This window comes from Anabrus simplex, chromosome X, assembly GCF_040414725.1.
Source record: "Anabrus simplex isolate iqAnaSimp1 chromosome X, ASM4041472v1, whole genome shotgun sequence".
Taxonomy (NCBI): domain Eukaryota; kingdom Metazoa; phylum Arthropoda; class Insecta; order Orthoptera; family Tettigoniidae; genus Anabrus; species Anabrus simplex.
In genome coordinates this window covers 194119613-194139419 of record NC_090279.1, presented here as the reverse complement: position 1 = coordinate 194139419, position 19807 = coordinate 194119613, and the positions used below count along the sequence as shown (strand labels likewise).

General features: G+C 41.8%; 1 protein-coding gene across 1 annotated transcript in view; it reads right to left on the bottom strand.

Moving 5' to 3' along the window:
- LOC136886422 (uncharacterized) overlaps positions 1-19807 on the bottom strand; it is a 72071-nt gene that overhangs the window by 11331 nt on the left and 40933 nt on the right. Inside the window, exons 2-3 of the mRNA XM_067159195.2 lie at positions 17133-17239; positions 7473-7643 (exon numbers count right to left, since the gene is read on the bottom strand). Coding sequence (XP_067015296.2) covers positions 7473-7643; positions 17133-17192 — 231 coding nt within the window. The 5' untranslated portion in view covers positions 17193-17239. The remainder of the gene's footprint in view (positions 1-7472; positions 7644-17132; positions 17240-19807) is intronic.

The following is a 19807-nucleotide window of genomic DNA, read 5'->3' as shown; positions in this document are numbered from 1 at the left end:
CAAAATTTACCTACATTTTTCAGTTCAATTTCACTAGGTAAGTCTACTTTTCCCCATCCATTACCTGATATATTCTTTCCTGCACTGAATTACCTAGATTCTTCTGCAATACACTAGCCCACCTGTCTTTTATTTTATCCCTTACTTTACCCCTAGTACTTTGTATAATATTCTCAGCTTCCTCAATTACAAAATATATGTTTGAGGCTCTACTTTTTTCCTATTTTTGTAATGATTGACTGGAAGAAATGAAAAATTTGCCTGAATATATGCAATGTCTCTCTGAACACTGGAATAATCCTTTAGCAGATCTTTGCCCATACGACACACATGCAAAGTTGTCTGTTAAAGGCATATTGTCTATCACAGATGTTCGATATAATACAGGGCAGCTTCCATTGAGGAACCCCAACGGCTGATGATTGGCTGTGGTGGAAAAGAATAGAGGGGAATTTCTCTCAGAAGATGGCTATTCTTGATGGAAGCTTACAGAACACTCTCTTCGTTGTTGAAATCAGATTATTTACTGCAGGCAACTTGGCCCTAACTATTTCTGTGAGTCTGTGCAAGGCATGGGCCATGCAAGTAACATGGACATTAAAGAAGGGTAGAAAGTTTTAACGAGAGGTAGAGTAGCAATCATGTAGGAAGCAGCATTGGAGACATGGAGAAGGTCTTTATAATCAACACTCCCAGGATACAACAACTGGAACCCCTTGTTGATGATGTACACAATGCTTTGCTCTATTTTCTGAAGCTGCTTAGAACAAAGGAGAGCAGTAAATGCCAACTGGGTTCCAGTTTTCCTACTACAAGATTAGCAATGTACCTGCCCACAGAGTTGCTGGTTTTGTCCACATACAACCCTATGTAAGGACTCCCAAATATCCTCTGTCCTGGCAAAATTACCTCCTATATCTAAGTAGTTTTTCTTATTTGTAGGTGTTGAAAGTATGTGTTGTTGGTGTATTTCTGTAAACAAATCTCTGAAAACATGACTATGCACAGAATTCCAGGGGATGTTTTCAGCAACTAGGGCTCTAAACATATGAGCATAGAAACTACGGTACTGTGGATTGTGGGAGGTATACTTTGTGTGAGCAGAGTCTGTCCAGTGTTACTTTTCATGGTTGATTTTGCTTTGTGACTAGCACTATCAGCATGCTCTTGTGAAATCTAAAACACAATAATGTGATGAAAATTAGACTAAGATAAGGAATAGCTAATGAATAAAATTTGTAATTTTGAATTATTTCATTTAAACCACTACTACTCTAAAGTTAATTAAGAACAAGAACACTCCAGGCCTCGAAAGATCTTGGCTTTCATTTACAGCTGCTGCGCAGCTCTAGGCTTGCAGATATTAGATAGCCGTGTGGTCAGCACGTCACATCCCTCAAGTGTATTGCCGTGCCTCTTAGTCCGCTCCTCATTGTAGCTTCCCAACTGCCCTCACGCAGCTGGGTCAACGCCTTTCCATACCACATATTTTTCTAAATTACTGCCGGTACTGGTATCTAGGGAAAGGTGCACTGGTATCGTTAACCTTACATTAGGTGGCTGGGAATAGTCATTCATCATTATATTTTTCACTTGTGCCAGATAAATGTGTAGAATTTCATTTCCTAGCACATACCAAATAATCGGTTACAATATAAAACACGACTGTTACCAATGTTGATCCTTTTTTTTTCCTTGACATATTGGTTGAACTTCGGCATGTCTACAAAAAACGAATGTAAATAATAAAATGATTATGTTTGTACGCCTAGAAGTAAATTGGCAACGACCGTGTCTGTAATGCAACCAAAATGTAGGCTGTTTATTAAATGCAAACCCTTAGGTGGCTGATTTTCTTATAAATGTTTACACAGAGATAGCCTAGTCACAATAACAAAGCATTCTCTTGATCACAAGCTACAAATAACAAGCACCAAGCAGCACGGACGATGCGGTGATTGTGATCACGTCACGACTAAAAATCACTGATATCAGAAAATCACGATATCAAATCACGCTGTGACTCACAAATCACGGTATCGCTCATCACTAGACCGAAGCCTAGCACAGCTACCTCCCTGGTCCCAGCACCTATCGGCATACGTCAGCAAGCCGCGTGGGGCGAGTAGAGGGGAGAGGGACGAGAGTCTGGGCTGCAATATCAGTCTCCGATGCCTTGCTCTCAGAAATACGTGCGATGTTTTTTCTCACTGCTTTCAAGTTTTTTAAATGGAACAATGTGTTAGATGCTTACATTAGATGCTTACATTATAATGTGCTTTAGATTTCCATCATTCTCAACTGAGGTTTGGGCTTCACCGACAGCCTTGGTAGCCCACAATATACGCCACTGGCGCTTGCACTTATCGGAAATTAATGAAAATCTACGAGACGAAGCGGGAATATTCAAAGATGTTTCAAACAAAATTCCATTTTTTAAAAGCAGAACTTGGCTGAGAACTTAAAATGTGTTGCATTATATTGAACGCCCCTCATAATATTTACACAGTACGTACAGCAATAATATGCCAGGAAAATACACAATAATTTGTGAGACATCTTCACAGCGATGCTTGCCTTGACTATTCAATAGACTGATTTGGAAATCTACTATCTACTGAAAACAAAGAGTTTGAAAATGAGCTTTACGTGTATGTATGTTCAGTCTTCAGCCCTATACACCCACGGTATCTCCTGCCTGTCGTAAGAGGCGACTAAAGGGGCGACCAAGGGATGATAGAATTAGAGAACCATGAAACTACTTTTGATTAGTAGCATCACGCGGGGAACACCATGGGTTGCCTGTACTTGCGAGTAGTACCACTATATTAGGTACGAAATAGGTTTGTGATTAGCAGCAGCAGAGAGTGTGTCATTGTGGGTTTCCAGTACCCGTGAGTCGTACCCTTGTGAGCGGCACCGTGGGTCTGCGTTGCCTGCGCTTAGTACCCACTATGTGAGGAACACCACGGAAATACCCTCGCCCGTGATTAGTACACCTAGAAGAGGAACACCATCGGTTTGCGTTGCCTATGAGTGGCGCCATTATGTGGGAAACACCATAGGTCTGCGTTACCTGTACGACGTCCAATACTTGTGAGTAGTACCATCATATGTGGAACACCGTGAGTCTATTGTACGCTACTTTTGATTAGTACCCCAACATGACAAATGCCATGGTTCTACTTTACTAGCGATAAGTAGCCTACTATTATGAGGAGCCGTTGACCTGTATTTTGTACCCCTTTAGATACCAAGCATCCTCCATTCAGGACATTGCTTTAGAAGTGGTTCCTTGGTCAGTAATACTACCATTCATGATAGTTTTTTGAATCGGATCCACGGATTGTTTTAAATTAATATCCATTCATTCATTCTTCATGGCATTTTTTTATTTTGGTCAGTGGATGATTTTGAACTTTTACTTTGTCATTGCATTTCGTACTATTAGGGGCCGATGACCTCGATGTTAGGCATCATCATCTTCGGCCCTAAGGCTGGTTGGATCCTCAACAGCCCTGGCATCAGCTGTCATAGATGGCCTAGGCATCACTGAAGAGGTGTACTAGGGAAATGAGGAGTGAGTTAGTATCCCGTTGCTTTCCTCACCGAGCCAGAAGTTACTATTACATATCAGTCTGCCAAGCTAACGTAACAAATAAAAATCAACATTGGACGTTATAGCCGATACACATCTCCGAAAATGTGATCAAAATACGCCGTTTTATACGGTATGTCGTATTAAGCGATTTTTAAACACACTGTTTATATAGGATTTGGACAGGAACGTTATATTTTGCCATCATATCCAGTACGTCGTTAAAAGCGATGTTGCAATAAACTCTTCCGACTGTAATTCAGCTCCCTTCTTGAAATCTGTTATTACGCTCTAATAATTTCACAAAAGCAAATACAGGATGTGCCCAAAAAAACACCGACAAGGCTTAGTATGTTGTGTGGGATGGCGGTCTGATCGGTTTTCCGGTAATGCACGGTTTGGGCGCTGGAAAGTGTTGAAGTCTGAGGACGTTCCGATTTGGTGTCTTAATACGGAAGGTATACAACCCTTTAGCCATCTGCGTACTGCGGATGGACGACTTCAGCCTGATAACATTCCTGAATATGCGATACAATCCTCCACACAGCCCGTGATGCGCACCCTACTGCGTTACTTCTGTACTGTAGTCTGCCAGTGCAGTACCGTTGTTAACCCTCCAAGTGGCAAATGCCTGATATCAGGCGTTTTGACATGCTCTTTATTTTATTTCGATAATCTTATTATTATTCATCGAAATGTGCTAATTACGAATCAATTGAAGGATAAATGTTCGGCCATAATCATGAAATAGTTTGTATAATAGCATCTTGCACTAATCTAGTGTAAATCGTTGCCAAAGTAGCGTCATAATTCCGCTGTCTTTTGCTAGCTGCTACATACTCAGCGGCCGGCCACACGAATGTCTCAGCTGAGCCAGCTATATTTAGTCGCCAGTTTTCCTTCTGATATCAATCTGAAGTGTTGATATGCATTCATCTCAGCAATACTGAATCATTTCCTCACAGGAACAGTGAATAAATCTTCAAAGGGACTGTCTCAGATTGTTTTAGGTACAAAACTTGAACCTATGCAAATCGTTTACTTTAGGCACGGTGACGTTCTACTGGTTGCTTATTAAGAGACGAAAACAAGGAAACCAGTCTATTGTCTCACAACGGGATGTTACACTGAGGGAAATGAGGGGTTGAAAACACTACTGATTCATAAGTACAATAACTTCATGGGAGGTGTAGATAATAAAGGTAAGTGCATTTTCCATGCCACTTGTTCCAGATCCACTAGAAGGTACTGGAAGCAGTTTTTTCAAATCTTCTAGATATGAGATTATTTGACACATACGTCCTGTACATAAAGAACACGGATAAGCCTTTAGCAAGATGAGACTTCATAATCACTATAGTTAGGGGATTGCTAAATGAATAGTCCCCAATTCCAGTTGAGAGGCCAACAGGTCATGCAGGAGGCCTCTCTCATGCTCTCGAAATATTGCCACAGAATAACAATCGCCTATCTGTTGTGTGCTTGAAAGTAAAGAAGAAGAAGAAGTAGTCTACATTCTGGTGTCGAGGATGTAATGGTGGTATTCACCAGGGGTGTTATAAACTAGTGCATTTCTGGAGGCCTTACAATCATGGAGTAAAAAGAAAGACCCACCCAAGTGACTGTGAGTGAAATGTACAAGTGGTAGCATACAATCGTTGTATACATTGTTGTATAATTTTTCCAGCTAAGAACAGTATTATAAACTATATACTGGTACGCACCTATTTACTAAGAACTGGTGCTTCTTTTGTATATGTCATTTTTTAAATTTACCTAAATATAAACATTTTATATATAGCAAAACTTTTGCAAAAATAAATAATATAAACAAATTCAACATATTTTTGGTCTTACAATTTGTGGATGATAAATAACAGCTTTAGTATCATCATCATATTATTCCTTGTACTTTTGAGGATAAAAGGGTGTGCTGTTTATGTATGTATAACAAGTCAACTATTTTTAACACAAATTATACTAAGAGTCTGCAACACCGGTAAAATATCGCTGCCATTACAGGATAAATGACCGCCACTTCGAGGGTTAACAGCAGTGCGACATGTATCAGTTGACAGCTGTGGAAATGACCGACATGGTGCTTCCGTGCGGCAAAGCGGATTGCAATGGTAGAGCTGCTGCAAGATTGTATGCGGAACGTTTTCCAAACAGACGTACCCACATCATTCCACGTTCGTAACCATCGACAGACGACTAAGAGAAGTTGGACAGTTCCTCGTAGGTAGTATGAAAAGAATGGTCTATGACACTCCTGTAACGTCAGCGGAGGACCTTATTGCTCGAGTCCACGGAGCGATTGAAATTCTTCGAAGAAAACCGCACGTATTGGGTAGGAGGTACACAGTTCGAGCGCCGTTTGTAATGTGCTACTCACGTTGGGCTTATTGACGACATGTGGAACGCACACCCATCTCACACTTCGAAGCGCTACAGCGTGCTTTTCTGGGTATGGGTTGCCTTCCTGCACAACATACTAAGCGTTGTCGGTGTTTTATTGGGACACCGTGTATATCACATGTACAAATGCCGTAAGTCAATAAGACTACATAAAGGATAAGTCTGCAAACCATACCAAAGTCGTAACAAGGCAAGGTTAAGTAAGGTTAGACTGATAAGGAATTTCCTTCCATTTCAACTGAACTGATCTTTGTAGAAGTACATTGCCCCCGTTGCCTTAAAAGGTTCCAGCCAGTGATATTCGTTCTCAGCTGAGACATTTATTTCTGTCCTATTGGGAGATGGAGTGGCAGGTCACTGAGGGAAGCAGCGGTATTACGTCGTCTTCGGATAGGTCATGGCTAGGGCCCGGATTCATATGCAATAAAAACTCCGAAAATATGCATGCTCATATGCACTAAAAATGTTCTAAATATGCTCGAAAATATGCACTAAAAATAAAATAAAATACAATTACCAAATGCATTATTTAATTTTAACTCAGTGTCAAATTGATAAACATGTTTAATTCCTTGCAAAATGATGCATGTCAGTAAGTTCCAACAGTTTTTCAATGTTTTCAGGAGTCAATAACTTTCTGTTGTCGGCCAGAATTAATTTATACTCTGAAAATGATCGTTCTACGTCAACGGACGTAAATGGGTAATACTTGAACACTGGCTCTGACAGCTCGGAAAATTCTTCTGGCACAAATGTAGGCATTTTTACAGTTTTATCAGGTGAAACGCTGCAGCAGACGAAGAGCAAGTTAACAGATGAACGCACTTGTTTAAGCAAGTCGCGGGAGGCTACTGTAAGGAGAAGGAAAGAGTAATCTCAGAAAGAAGGAAACAGCTATTATGAAAAGTGTCATTATTCGTCTACCTGCTTATATTGCGACACTGAAAGCTTTTTCCTTGATCAGGGAAGGCTTTTCATGTTGCCAAAGGATGTACAACATACAGAGTTCATTATTTTTTTTCATTTCGTTCAGAAATCTTAGATAATCGAGCACACATAAGAGAAAAATATGTCCGTATATGCACTAACGCTCAAAATATGCGATAACGTTCAAAATATGCATTTGCATATGCGCATATGCATTTTTAAAATATCCGGGCCCTGGTCATGGCACAGCACTACTCGCTCAACTTTTAGTGGTAGATGGACACCCTAGTGCTGAATCGGTAGACCTCGGCAATCTTCGAGATTCGTACTGGCAACCTTTGAACACGAAGTACGAATCGATTATGCATCGCCGTGAGACATCTGGCGTACACTTTACGTACTAGTACTGTTGTTGTTTACACAAACTATAGAATTCATGCTAGGAGTAGGAACAAGATTCGCATCGAGAAATGAACAAAGCCAGTGACATGCATATGTTATGATTAGGATTATATAAAAGTTCACTTACCAGTGGAGTTTTGAGAGCGTTCCCCGTGACGTATCCCAAGATGATGACAGAGGCGACAAGAGAGAACCCTATGAACGTGCCGTGGACCACTTCCATCTTGTAGAAGTACTCGTAATATACTATCGACGTCGGATGTACGGAGCTCAACACTGTGCAGATGACAGCCATAACCTGTGGAAAATGCCGAATGACTTAACCCTTACCTACCTCAGGCCATCAAGAATCTGATTAACATTTTATACTAAATGCAGTGATAAGAATCTAGGACTATGAAAAAAGAAGCAGTTATCCAGTGAGGCAAGGGTGCAGTTCCCCTTTACTTTTCGATATTTATACCAAGTGTACCATAATTAATAGCGAAAATTGAAACAGCTGTAGGTACACGGTACTAGAAGAAAAAAAAAGTCTTAGTAAACATGGGTCCACAAAAGAACGGATTGCGAGATAATTTAGAATTTGTGGTTACCACTGACTTGATTAACGTCATCGTAGTTAGGAAAAGTTATTAGATACTTTGGTAAAAGTGCAGTTGTTTTTAATGAACAAGAAAGCAGTCTTACTTAGTATATTTGAAAATGAAAAAAAAAATGAAAATGTAAACCTAGAACCTGTTTTCCAGTCAGTGACCGGGTGAAAATGAAAACTTTTTTCTTTGTTTCTTTTTGCTTTACATCGCACCGACACAGACAAGTCTTATGGCGACGATGGGAGAGGAAAGGGCTAGGAGTGAGAAGGAAGCGGCCGTGGCCTTAATTAAGGTACAGCCCCAGCATCTGCTGGTGTGAAAATGGGAAACCACGGAAAACCATCTTCAGGGCTGCCGACAGTGGGGTTCGAACCCACTATCTCCCGAATACTGGATACTGGCCGCACGTAAGCGACTGTAGCTATCGAGCTTGGTAAAATAAAAACCTACAACCTCTTTTCCAGTCAGAAACCGGGTCCGGGATGGAATGAATGAAGTCCCCATCTAGTGGTGAGGATAGGAACTGTGCCGGCTGCCGAAGCCTGTTGCACTCCTCTGGGGCAATGATTAATGAATGACAGATGAAATGATAGTGGAGAGTGTTGCTGGAATGAAAGATGGCAGGAAATACCCGGATTAAACCCTGTCACGCCTCCACTTTGTCCAGCACAAATCTCACATGGAGTGACCGGGATTTGAACCTCGGGACCCAGCGGTGAGAGGCCGGGGCGCTGCCGCCTGAGCCACAGAGGCTCAGTATATTTGAACCATATGTGAAAAGGTGGAAATGAAAAAATGAAACTAGTGTTTGAAAAAAAACAGGAGTTTCAAATTATGTGCAAGATAAGTGAAATATTGAAAGGGGAAAAGTTGATGTGAGTGTTTTGGAAGGGGAAGATCTCACTTGGTTCAAGTATGAACTCTTATCATTCGTTTATGTGGAGAGAAGTTTTTCGACGTTTCGCAACGTGCTGTCTAAAAACAGACGATGTTATACACTTAAGAACCTGGAAGTGACTATTGTGATACACACAAGAACCTCGTTTATCCGGATTAAGTGGGACCATAACTGATCCGGATTATCGAAAATCCGGATAATCCGGTTAAACTAAAAAAGAAATACAGTGCATGTTATATAATCTATTAACATAATTTGTACAGTAATAACTAAAGCCCGGATTTTTATGCAGTAACAGGTTAGATTGCAAAATAATTTGGTTAGTAGGAAGTGTCGGCTACCCGCTCTTCCATAATGTAGCAAGAATAACATAAATTATAGGGGTTCTGATGGGCCGTACCCCTAATGTTTATGCAAACTCCATAGCATAGTCGTTGTGAAGGTAGACTATACTTGGTACTCGCTTCAGTAAGTTTGCATCCTAACTTATCAATGCATAAAAATCCGGGCTCTAGTAACGACTTTTTCAATTGTACAAAAAATATATAAGAACACTTTTCGTACATTTACGACTCTGTTTTATGCACCAAAATAATGTGTGAGTTTTTTAAATTTTACATTATTTGTATAGCGTTTTCGCGCAGCACGATCACGAAAACGTTTTACTAACAACAGTTCTGCTGGTGTGGTTTCGGTCAAGGATTCTAAGTAGGCCATCAGTTTGTCCAGCTGCGTTGTTGCCTCTCCACGAGTCATTGTTTCATCTGATGGAGGGCCGGTTTCGTTTTCGAATTCACCATCAGTGAATTAATAGTGCGTCGAATTCAGAAGAGCGTGGGTTCGAATCCCACCTCGGCCGTCCTGGGAATGGTTTTCCACCGCTTCCCATTCTCAATTCCAGGCGAACGCCGGGACGGTACCTCTGACAGACCGTGGTCGAATTACTTCCAATTCCTGTCCTTAACTATCCTTGGCAGAAAAGATCTTCAAGAAGAGTCGGCGCCGTAAAAGATAAACCGGAGATCCGGATTAATGAGGGCCGGATAAACTGAAAAGCCAACTAAGGCAAGGTTTCCGAATTCCAGTCCCTGCAATCCTAACGTGCTTAAGCCAAATATAAGTCCAGTTATACTCATTTAAATTTATTTCTCCAGGATGTCCATTGCGGGTTCGCTGAATTCATTCTAGGTTGAAAAAATATCATTGTAAGTTCTGCAAGTACTTTTTTTAACAAACACGAAATTCCTTTTTTAAGTTATGTTAATCTAAAAATATATGTCTGAAAGACGAAAAATTTCACTGATATACACTGACTGACAGAGCAAATGCAACACCAAGAAGGAGTGGTCAGAACTTTATGCCAATTGCAGGGTAGACTGACGTCACTGAGGTATGCTCATGATGTGAAATGCGCCGTTGTGCTGCGCACGTAGCGAACGATAAATGGGACACGGCGTTGGCGAATGGCCCACTTCGTACCGTGATTTCTCAGCCGACAGTCATTGTAGAACGTGTTGTCGTGTGCCACACGTGTATAGCTAAGAATGCCAGGCCGCCGTCAACGGAGGCATTTCCAGCAGACAGACGACTTTACGAGGGGTATGGTGATCGGGCTGAGAAGGGCAGGTTGGTCGCTTCGTCAAATCGCAGCCGATACCCATAGGGATGTGTCCACGGTGCAGCGCCTGTGGCGAAGATGGTTGGCGCTGGGACATGTGGCACGTGCGAGGGGTCCAGGCGCAGCCCGAGTGACGTCAGCACGCGAGGATCGGCGCATCCGCCGCCAAGCGGTGGCAGCCCCGCACGCCACGTCAACCGCCATTCTTCAGCATGTGCAAGACACCCTGGCTGTTCCAATATCGACCAGAACAATTTCCCGTCGATTGGTTGAAGGAGGCCTGCACTCCCGGCGTCCGCTCAGAAGACTACCATTGACTCCACAGCATAGACGTGCACGCCTGGCATGGTGCCGGGCTAGAGCGACTTGGATGAGGGAATGGCGGAACGTCGTGTTCTCCGATGAGTCACGCTTCTGTTCTGTCAGTGATAGTCACCGCAGACGAGTGTGGCGTCGGCGTGGAGAAAGGTCAAATCCGGCAGTAACTGTGGAGTGCCCTACCGCTAGACAACGCGGCATCATGGTTTGGGGCGCTATTGCGTATGATTCCACGTCACCTCTAGTGCGTATTCAAGGCACGTTAAATGCCCACCGCTACGTGCAGCACGTGCTGCGGCCGGTGGCACTCCCGTACCTTCAGGGGCTGCCCAATGCTCTGTTTCAGCAGGATAATGCCCGCCCACACACTGCTCGCATCTCCCAACAGGCTCTACGAGGTGTACAGATGCTTCCGTGGCCAGCGTACTCTCCGGATCTCTCACCAATCGAACACGTGTGGGATCTCATTGAACGCCGTTTGCAAACTCTGCCCCAGCCTCGTACGGACGACCAACTGTGGCAAATGGTTGACAGAGAATGGAGAACCATCCCTCAGGACACCATCCGCACTCTTATTGACTCTGTACCTCGACGTGTTTCTGCGTGCATCGCCGCTCGCGGTGGTCCTACATCCTACTGAGTCGATGCCGTGCGCATTGTGTAACCTGCATATCGGTTTGAAATAAACATCAATTATTCGTCCGTGCCGTCTCTGTTTTTTTCCCAACTTTCATCCCTTTCGAACCACTCCTTCTTGGTGTTGCATTTGCTCTGTCAGTCAGTGTATTTTGCACTGTATGTTGCATACCACCAGAAGTTTGCATTTTTAAACATTATATTATTTATTTCAATATGACATTAAAACCAAAATTATGAATGAATTTGGATCACACTGTTACATCCTTTTCGCCAGTTTCTACGTTGTTTTTGGATTTATAGGTCTTTTTAGGCAATTTATGAGTCTTCAACTTGGGAGTCCTATTGTTAACTAATTCTGTTAAGTTATCGGTTTAAAAATAGGAAAAATTAGACGACCTATTTTCTCTTTTGTTCTTCCATGTTGCTTTCAGCAATAAGGAATTGAATATTATTCCTAAGGAAACGCTAAATCACTGTAGCGCGTTCATAATTCTCCGTTCGCAAGCAAAACTTCACGATAGTGTTTTAATTCCGCAGTCAACTGAACGTGTTTAAGTAGTCACTGGTTAAGAATGGTGCGCCCCTGGTTGTTACACTTGGCTGTTAAAGCAAAGTTACACTTTCCTATCAAGGTATCCGCTGAAAGTTTTGTTCTTCAATACGACCCTAATTTCAGGTAGACCCCCAGCCTAAAGCAATATAATTTTCCCTTGCAAACCTTGGTATAATTCCAGACGTATTTCCTTAAGACTGGCGTTCTGTGAATTAACTGAATTTGTTATTTTACTGCTTGACGGAACTGTAATTAGGTTGCGAAATCAGTGAGAAATGATGGGGGGGGGAGAAGGATCACACGGTTTAACTACTAGCGTTTATTTCACGCAGTATCCGCCTGGGGAGGGGTATATCATTCCCCTGTAAGTAAATTACTCCCTCCCACAGAAAAATGTAAATTTTAAATCTTTTTGTTTGAATTCTGTTAGTATAACAAGAATGATAAACAACAGATATTCCAATCAGCTGTGATAGTACATATATCACACCCTCACACTACATGTAGAAGTGTGAGATATTATTGTCACTATTCGATTTATTATTATATTTATTATTATTATTATTATTATTATTATTATTATTATTATTATTATTATTATTATTATTATTATCGTCAGTATTTCCTTTGTATATTTTGTTATTTATATTTGTAAGCTGTTTTGAACAACGGGTGGGAAAGCATTGCTATATTGGACTCTGGTAATTTGTATGACTCATGCGGGCATCCCAGTGTCTGATGAAATGAGCTTGTTGTACTAGGAAAGTTCTATGACTCATGTGAAACACCCGAGAGTTTGTTTATGTCTTGGGAGCAAGAAGAAGTTCAGGGCATGGTCTTGACAAGAGGATCACTCATGATTGGCTGGCAAGGATCAATCTCGGCGAATCATGTGAGAGATGAGGTCTTTATATAGTTCGACATCACAGCGGAAGAGAACCACAACTGACACTCGGTACGAACAAGAAGGAGTGCTGACACTGTACGGGAAGGAAGTGGTGCTAACACACGGGAGTGAAACTGGATATACGGTATTCGAGTGACACAGCTACAATGGACTGGACTTCAACCGTTCGTGGAACGTAGTCTTGTTATGTTCGTGGAAAGTGGCTGATCGACAAATTGTGGAGTGCTTACGCATTAAGTATTGTAGCACTTGTGGCGGTTTGGCATTATATGTTGGTGAAAGGTATCTCAGACTTTACATAATTTGTGTTCAGGATCGACAAGCGTGTGTTGCTCAAATGTATATATCCGTACAACAAGTGTTAAAGTCCGTGAACACAGTATTACAAGGTACAGTATCTGTGTGATGTTATAAATGCCGATTATGAGAATTGGCAAGTCGTGTTGATACAGAGACAGTGAAGGGTACTTATATACATATATGTACATTGTTCAACGAACTAACTACAAATGGTGGTTTAGTTCTCGCTTTCGTTTTCCCACTGTTTTCATTGTTGTTGTTGTTGTTGTAAATATGGAGTCTTCCAGCAATCTTTTGTTTGTGTATTATAAGTGTATTTTGGTGTGATCATGCACGGATTTTATTAAGAATATAGTTAGATATTTTAGAAATAGTGGAGTTACTGATGAACCTAGGTGCAGTTCCTACCTATTTAGTCGTTTTCAGAAGGTTAGGTAAGGCCTGTAGCAGATGTACCAGTACGCAGCATTATGTACACGCCCTGGGATATAAAGAATTATCATGCTCTAAATAAATTCGAGGGATCCATTCTGGTGAACTCTGGCGCCCATACTACGGACATTTCGATAAATTATGTTTATTAATTTAATTATTCCTATGATTTTATGAAGTTATTCAGATATTTTTATTTACGATATATTTATTTATTGGTAGTCATCAAATGGTTACACAGCTGAGAAGTTTATAAGAGACTGTCCCTTTCTCTAGAAAGGCCAGACGAGGCTCGGTTGGTCCTGATGTATTGTTTTATTAGTGGAACCTTCCTCTACCAGGGCTAAGTGCTGACTGAACAAATTTGTCAGTTTGTACACTCCTTCAGTGAATACTGCCCTCTCCAAGAAGTACAGGAGTGATGTAAACTCGAGCAATGACAAGGCAGGAGAGTTTGAAATAAGTTATATTTTTGCCCGGATTTCAGACGGACTTGCCACATTGAAACATGAACAAGAGGCTGCAGGTGCAGAGCTGCCACCGCTACGTTGGCTGTCATTCTATTATTTCTGCATTGTGTGTATTATTGCTGATGTTTTTCTATGAAAATATGCACAGTAAAAAACATTTATTTAAGAAATAAATGTTCTACATTTTCCCCATTATTTTATAATGAAAGAATCCCCCCGCCTCCCGGGGAATTATAGTGGAGGGAAACTTTTGAGATAAAATCGTCGGTGGGGGGGATTTCGCACCCTGATTCTCTAATTCAGGTAGGGAAAGTCCGTGTAATTTGGACCGATAATATTGACTGTACTGTACTTGCAAGTTTGGTCAACCCCTGTCTGACTCAAGGTCAGTCAAGACAGTCGAGGGTAGCTTTCTTCCCGGAAGTTGGTTTGCTAATGATTTAATGAAGTTACGGTTGAAGGGTTAAGAGGAAAGCAGTTTTAATACTCACATTCCTTGTAAGCTTATACGGCGACAAGTGTACTATGAAGTAGTTATTTCAGCGAAGAGGGTGTTCAGCTTTTACAAGTACTATACTAGACTTAACTAAAGTTGGCGTCTGACAGGTAAGGTTGGAGGGAGGAGCACTGCACGTGCCATTTCACGATGTTGCCACATTCCAGCATTCCTTTCTACATACTCTTACCCCTCGCTTCCGGCTCACTTGTTCCCTCCTTCATTCTGACCGCTGTGATCTGTTGTAGACTACCTGGCCAGGCGGTGTCGTCCCATTTGCGATCACTCTTATACAAACAATCAGGTTCTTATCAGTGACAGTGACAGGTTTGGTAACTCCCAGCAAAACGAGCTGCCCTGAAGTTTTATCTCCATGGCAACCGCAGTCGCCCTACCCTCGTTTCCATGGCAACCATACAGCCACTCCCTTTATCCCGCCTAGGCAGGCAGTAAACGGACCTCCCTCTAAGAAATGTCAGACACCAACTCTTATTATTAGCAGTATAATGAAATATCTAGATAAGTTTTAACATAGTTTCGTTAATAAATTTTAAATACCTGGAATATGATTTAGTTTTATTTTATTAAATCTGTTCAAGTCGTGTAATTTGGACCGCTGAAACAATTGTAATAATTACATTTCTTCGTAGTTTTACTGGTGATTCTAAAACAACTTGTTTTATAATTTGAGGCCGGCCCGAGGTATAGGGGTAGCGTGTGTGCCTCTTAAGCGGAGGCTCTGGTTCGATTCCCGACCAAGTCAGGGACATTTACCCGGATCTGAGGGCTGGTTCGAGGTCCATTCAGCCTGCGTGATTATAATTGAGGATCTATCTGACGGCATTGTATGTACTGGTATTATGATGATTTGATTCTGTCCAATAGTTGCAAAAAGTGCGCTCATGAAAACTGCGCCAAAATTCAGGATAAATTTTTTTATCGTTGTCCTACCTGCCAATAGTGACGACCTCAAATCATAGTGCCGTATTTTATTGGCTAGGATTTCTTTATAAATTCATTAAATAACTTACATGAGTTTACGAGGTGTATGCATAAGTCTCTTCGGGTTTCATCAAGAGATGGCGCCAGCGAACAGTACGCAGCGTATGAATTTGACACATACGTCAGTTTGTTCGTCTGACATTAGTCTACCAACACACAGACAAGTTGCGTCCGCCAAACACTAGCGTCTGTGTTGTATCGTTCAGTGATCATGTCGACGTTTGTAAAGAACAATTGCGGCACGAACTGTTTTTTTCTTATTGAATCAAAAGGATATAGAAAGTCATCGTTTGCTGGTAGAAACATTTGGTGAACACACTCCATCGATTAGAACATGTGAGACAGGGTTTCGTAAACGTGGTATTTTCAATGTGTCTGGTCGGACCTGAGCGATATTGTGTATTATCAAGTCTTCTTGATGGGTACAGTACTTTTGTATCCATCTCTCGGCACAAGCCAGAGTAAAGTGTAGCTTTCACCGAATTCCCAGTCTCATCCGTGGCTGTGACAATACGGAAGCTGCTGGGGTATGGGTGGTGCTGAGTAATGACATTCAGAGCACGACTAGTGCATCTGAGTGTTATAAAAGGTGTTGCTCATAGGGTCAGTCGTGCTGCAATAGCACTTTCTGACCTAGTGAGGAAAGCAATGGCAAACTACCTCACTCCTCGTCTTGCCTAGTACGCCTCATTTTGGTGCTGCCATTGGTTTTTGTGGTTTCCTTATAACCGCATAACCTTTCGTGGTGCTAATTGAGGAACCAACCAGCCTCTGGGCTGATGACCTAACAGACAGACAATCAAGTCTTGAAGCCCGGCGAAACCGTTAATGCACAACGCTATCGCCATTTAAATCATGCACTGATCGAAAGACTACCGGAATAGGCCAGAAGACATGCCAAAGTGATTTTGTTACACAACAATGCTCCATCTCACACAGCAAAACCAGTGAAAGACACCTTGAAATCGCTTAGATGGGACATCCTTCCGCACCCGCCGTACTCACCCGACCTGGCGCCATCTGACTATCACCTCTTCGCATCAATGGGGCACGCGCTGGCAGAGCAGCACTTCTGCAATTTCCAGGAAGTTGGAAAATGGCTCAATGCCGCAAAAGACAAGCAGTTTTTCTGGCATGGTATTCATAACTTACCTGAAATATGGGTGAAGTGTGTAGAAGCCGACGGCCAATATTTTGAATAAACAACAAGTGAATTTCCCTTGAAAATTACGCGTTTTCCTTACCACAAAAATCGGTAAAAACTTATGCATACACCTGCTATATTTATCAGTTCAAATTCTAGGATAACAAATTTTAGAATAAATATTACTTTTAAACAAATCCTAATGACAATATTAAAATTGATTTTTATCCAATCACTTGAGTTATGGACGTTTAAATTACATGAACTTCCCCTAAATGCAATTCAGATCAACTGATTTTTTTTTCTTGTACTTTTCCCATTACTGATTATAGCACGTGCTGTATGCTGCGAGAGTGTTAAGACATGTTCCACTGTGCATGAATGATCTCGCTTAGTATAAGGGTAAAGGATACTTACTAGTTCCACGACTTTTATAAGGAACAGCGGGCTTTTCAGAGAGGCACAACTCATAACCATGATGGAACGGTGAATGGAGTTTTCTCCAAGCAGTCGTAAAATACAATCTGAAGAAGAAAGAAAAAAAATCAATCTCCATGCAATCATTAAAAAAAACAGAATACATCGCCTGAAACAAACAAACAAACAAACAAACAAACAAACAAACAGTACATACAATATACAAAAACATTAACAAAAAACAAAACAAAAAACATCGAAGGAATCCCATAATTTAACCAAAAATGTTAATACTTCCCCCAGTTTATGACACCTTTGGGTGAGTCATGACTGAAATGTGTTTTCCCTAAGGCCATTTTTAAAGCTCTTAATGCTCTTAACCAGTGGCGGCTGGTGCAGAAAATCAGTTGTGTGCTGTAACCCATCTCCAGTCCAAAAAATTAAAAATAATTAGAAACATACCGGTATGTGGTTTTCAAGAGGCTCTCCACTTAGTTTTCCACACTGAACAAACACGCAATCAACCCCAACACATATACACATTCCTCAAAAAAACAAAACTATAAAACTATATAATTAAACACACAGTAACACCTGCAATGGCAAAATATTCACGATCTCAAACACTTGGTGTGAGCGCGCAAAAACAGAACTCCCCAGTGCTACCAACATCATTGAAATAAAACCAGCAACGTCGTAATGCAAAATTATATGTTATGTTTTAATAGTGTCCTTTATAAACTAGACATTTTTAATTCAAGAAAATCATAATATCATGTCCTTATTTTGACAACACAAAAAGTTCAATTTTTATAGTTCATCGATTTGGCTATGGAATAGGCAAGTTGGTAGTATTCTATCCTCTTTGGTATTAAAAGACCTGGCGCGAACAGCTCTATAGTATTTTGTTTTCCCGTTTGCTTTGAGCGATCCCCTCTTAAATACTACCGCTGAGTCAAGAGGCTGCCAGATGCCGCGTTCTCATATCGGTCGTAATGCAAGTGTGACTAGTGCAAGTGCTGCCTCTCTGTGGTCGAACGAAGAATCGCTGTGAAGTGATGTCTTGGCTGTTCTGTTCTGTTCGTGAAGTTGATTTGGGCTCGTTATTTCACCCAGACACAATACTGTATTATATTTGTACTAGTTCTACACACGCACACAATTTCAATAAAGTAGTACACCAATGCAGTTGACAATGTTTTCTGAGTACGAAGTACTTGAAGATTGAGGGAAGTAGACCATGCAGCAGACTCACAAAATGGGTTCAAAGCACTTGAAGTAGTTCAGGAAAAGACGTATCACCTAGACAATTGAGAGTGAAGAAATACGTATACAAGACTAGGAGATATAGGAAAAGCACAGGGACACAAGGTATACTAATCTTCACGCTAGAGTGGCCGTCTCAGCGACTTCTACAAAATATACACACCGGGCCAACATATAAGGAACAAGCAGGAGAGGGCAGGGGAACGACGGAGGGGTGGATATATGTGAGAGTGTAGGACTTTGGACAGATGGAAAGAAATATCTGAGCAACGTATATGGGGGATGTAGAATGTCTTGGCTGTTGTTTCCACAGCCTATCGGAACACATTCTCTTTGTATCGGAAAAGTTCGGCACGCATGCGCAAAAGGCAGAGTTCCTGGTTTCTGGCGAAAAGCTCGCTGAGCTGTGATCGCACAGCACCCGGCGTGGAGCGCACCAGTATTTACCTGGTTGTGAGGGGAGTTGAATAATGTCCTATTCTTTGGCTGACATCTTTTTCAATGCACTTTTATTTGATTGTAGATAATATTTTTAAACTAATTTATTTTCCCAATAGGCAATGTGCTGCAGCACTTCAGCACATAAGGTACGCTCGAAGACGCAACGCTGCCGCTCGACGACTGTGTATTTTTTCACTCACAACATTGTAAATGGAATGAAATACTGAACGAAGGAAACGATAAGCCCAATGGTTTGATTACAGTAGATGTTCAATATGCCCTCTTCCACTTCAATGTACAGTTTACGGTGTAGCGGTTCAGGATGTGTAGTGTGTCGCGGGTTATGTAGACGAAAGGTACCTACGAAATGTCACTGTAATATTTGTCCCAGATGGAACATAATCAGTACTTTTGCACAAATAAAGTGAAAAATCTGCTGTAAATTAAGAAATGTCCGCCTCTGTGGTGTAGTGGTTGGCGTGATTAGCTGCCACCCCCGGAGATCCAGGTTCGATTCCCGGCTCTGCCACGAAATTTGAAAAGTGGTACGAGGGCTGGAACGGGGTCCACTCAGCCTCGGGAGGTTAACTGAGTAGAGGTGGGTTCAATTCCCATCTCAGCCATCCTCGAAGTGGTTTTCCGTGGTTTCCCACTTCTCCTCCAGGCGAATGCCGGGATGGTACCTAACTTAAGGCCACGGCCGCTTCCTTCCCTCTTCCTTGCCTATCCCATCCGATCTTCCCATCCCTCCACAAGGCCCCTGTTCAGCATAGCAGGTGAGGCCGCCTGGGCGAGGTACTGGTCATTCTCCCCAGTTGTATCCCCCGACCAAGAGTCTGAAGCTCCAGGACACTGCCCTTGAGGCGGTAGAGGTGGGATCCCTCGCTGAGTACGAGGGAAAAACCGAACCTGGAGGGTAAACAGCTGATGATGATGATGAAATTAAGAAATACCTTCGTTACTAGAGA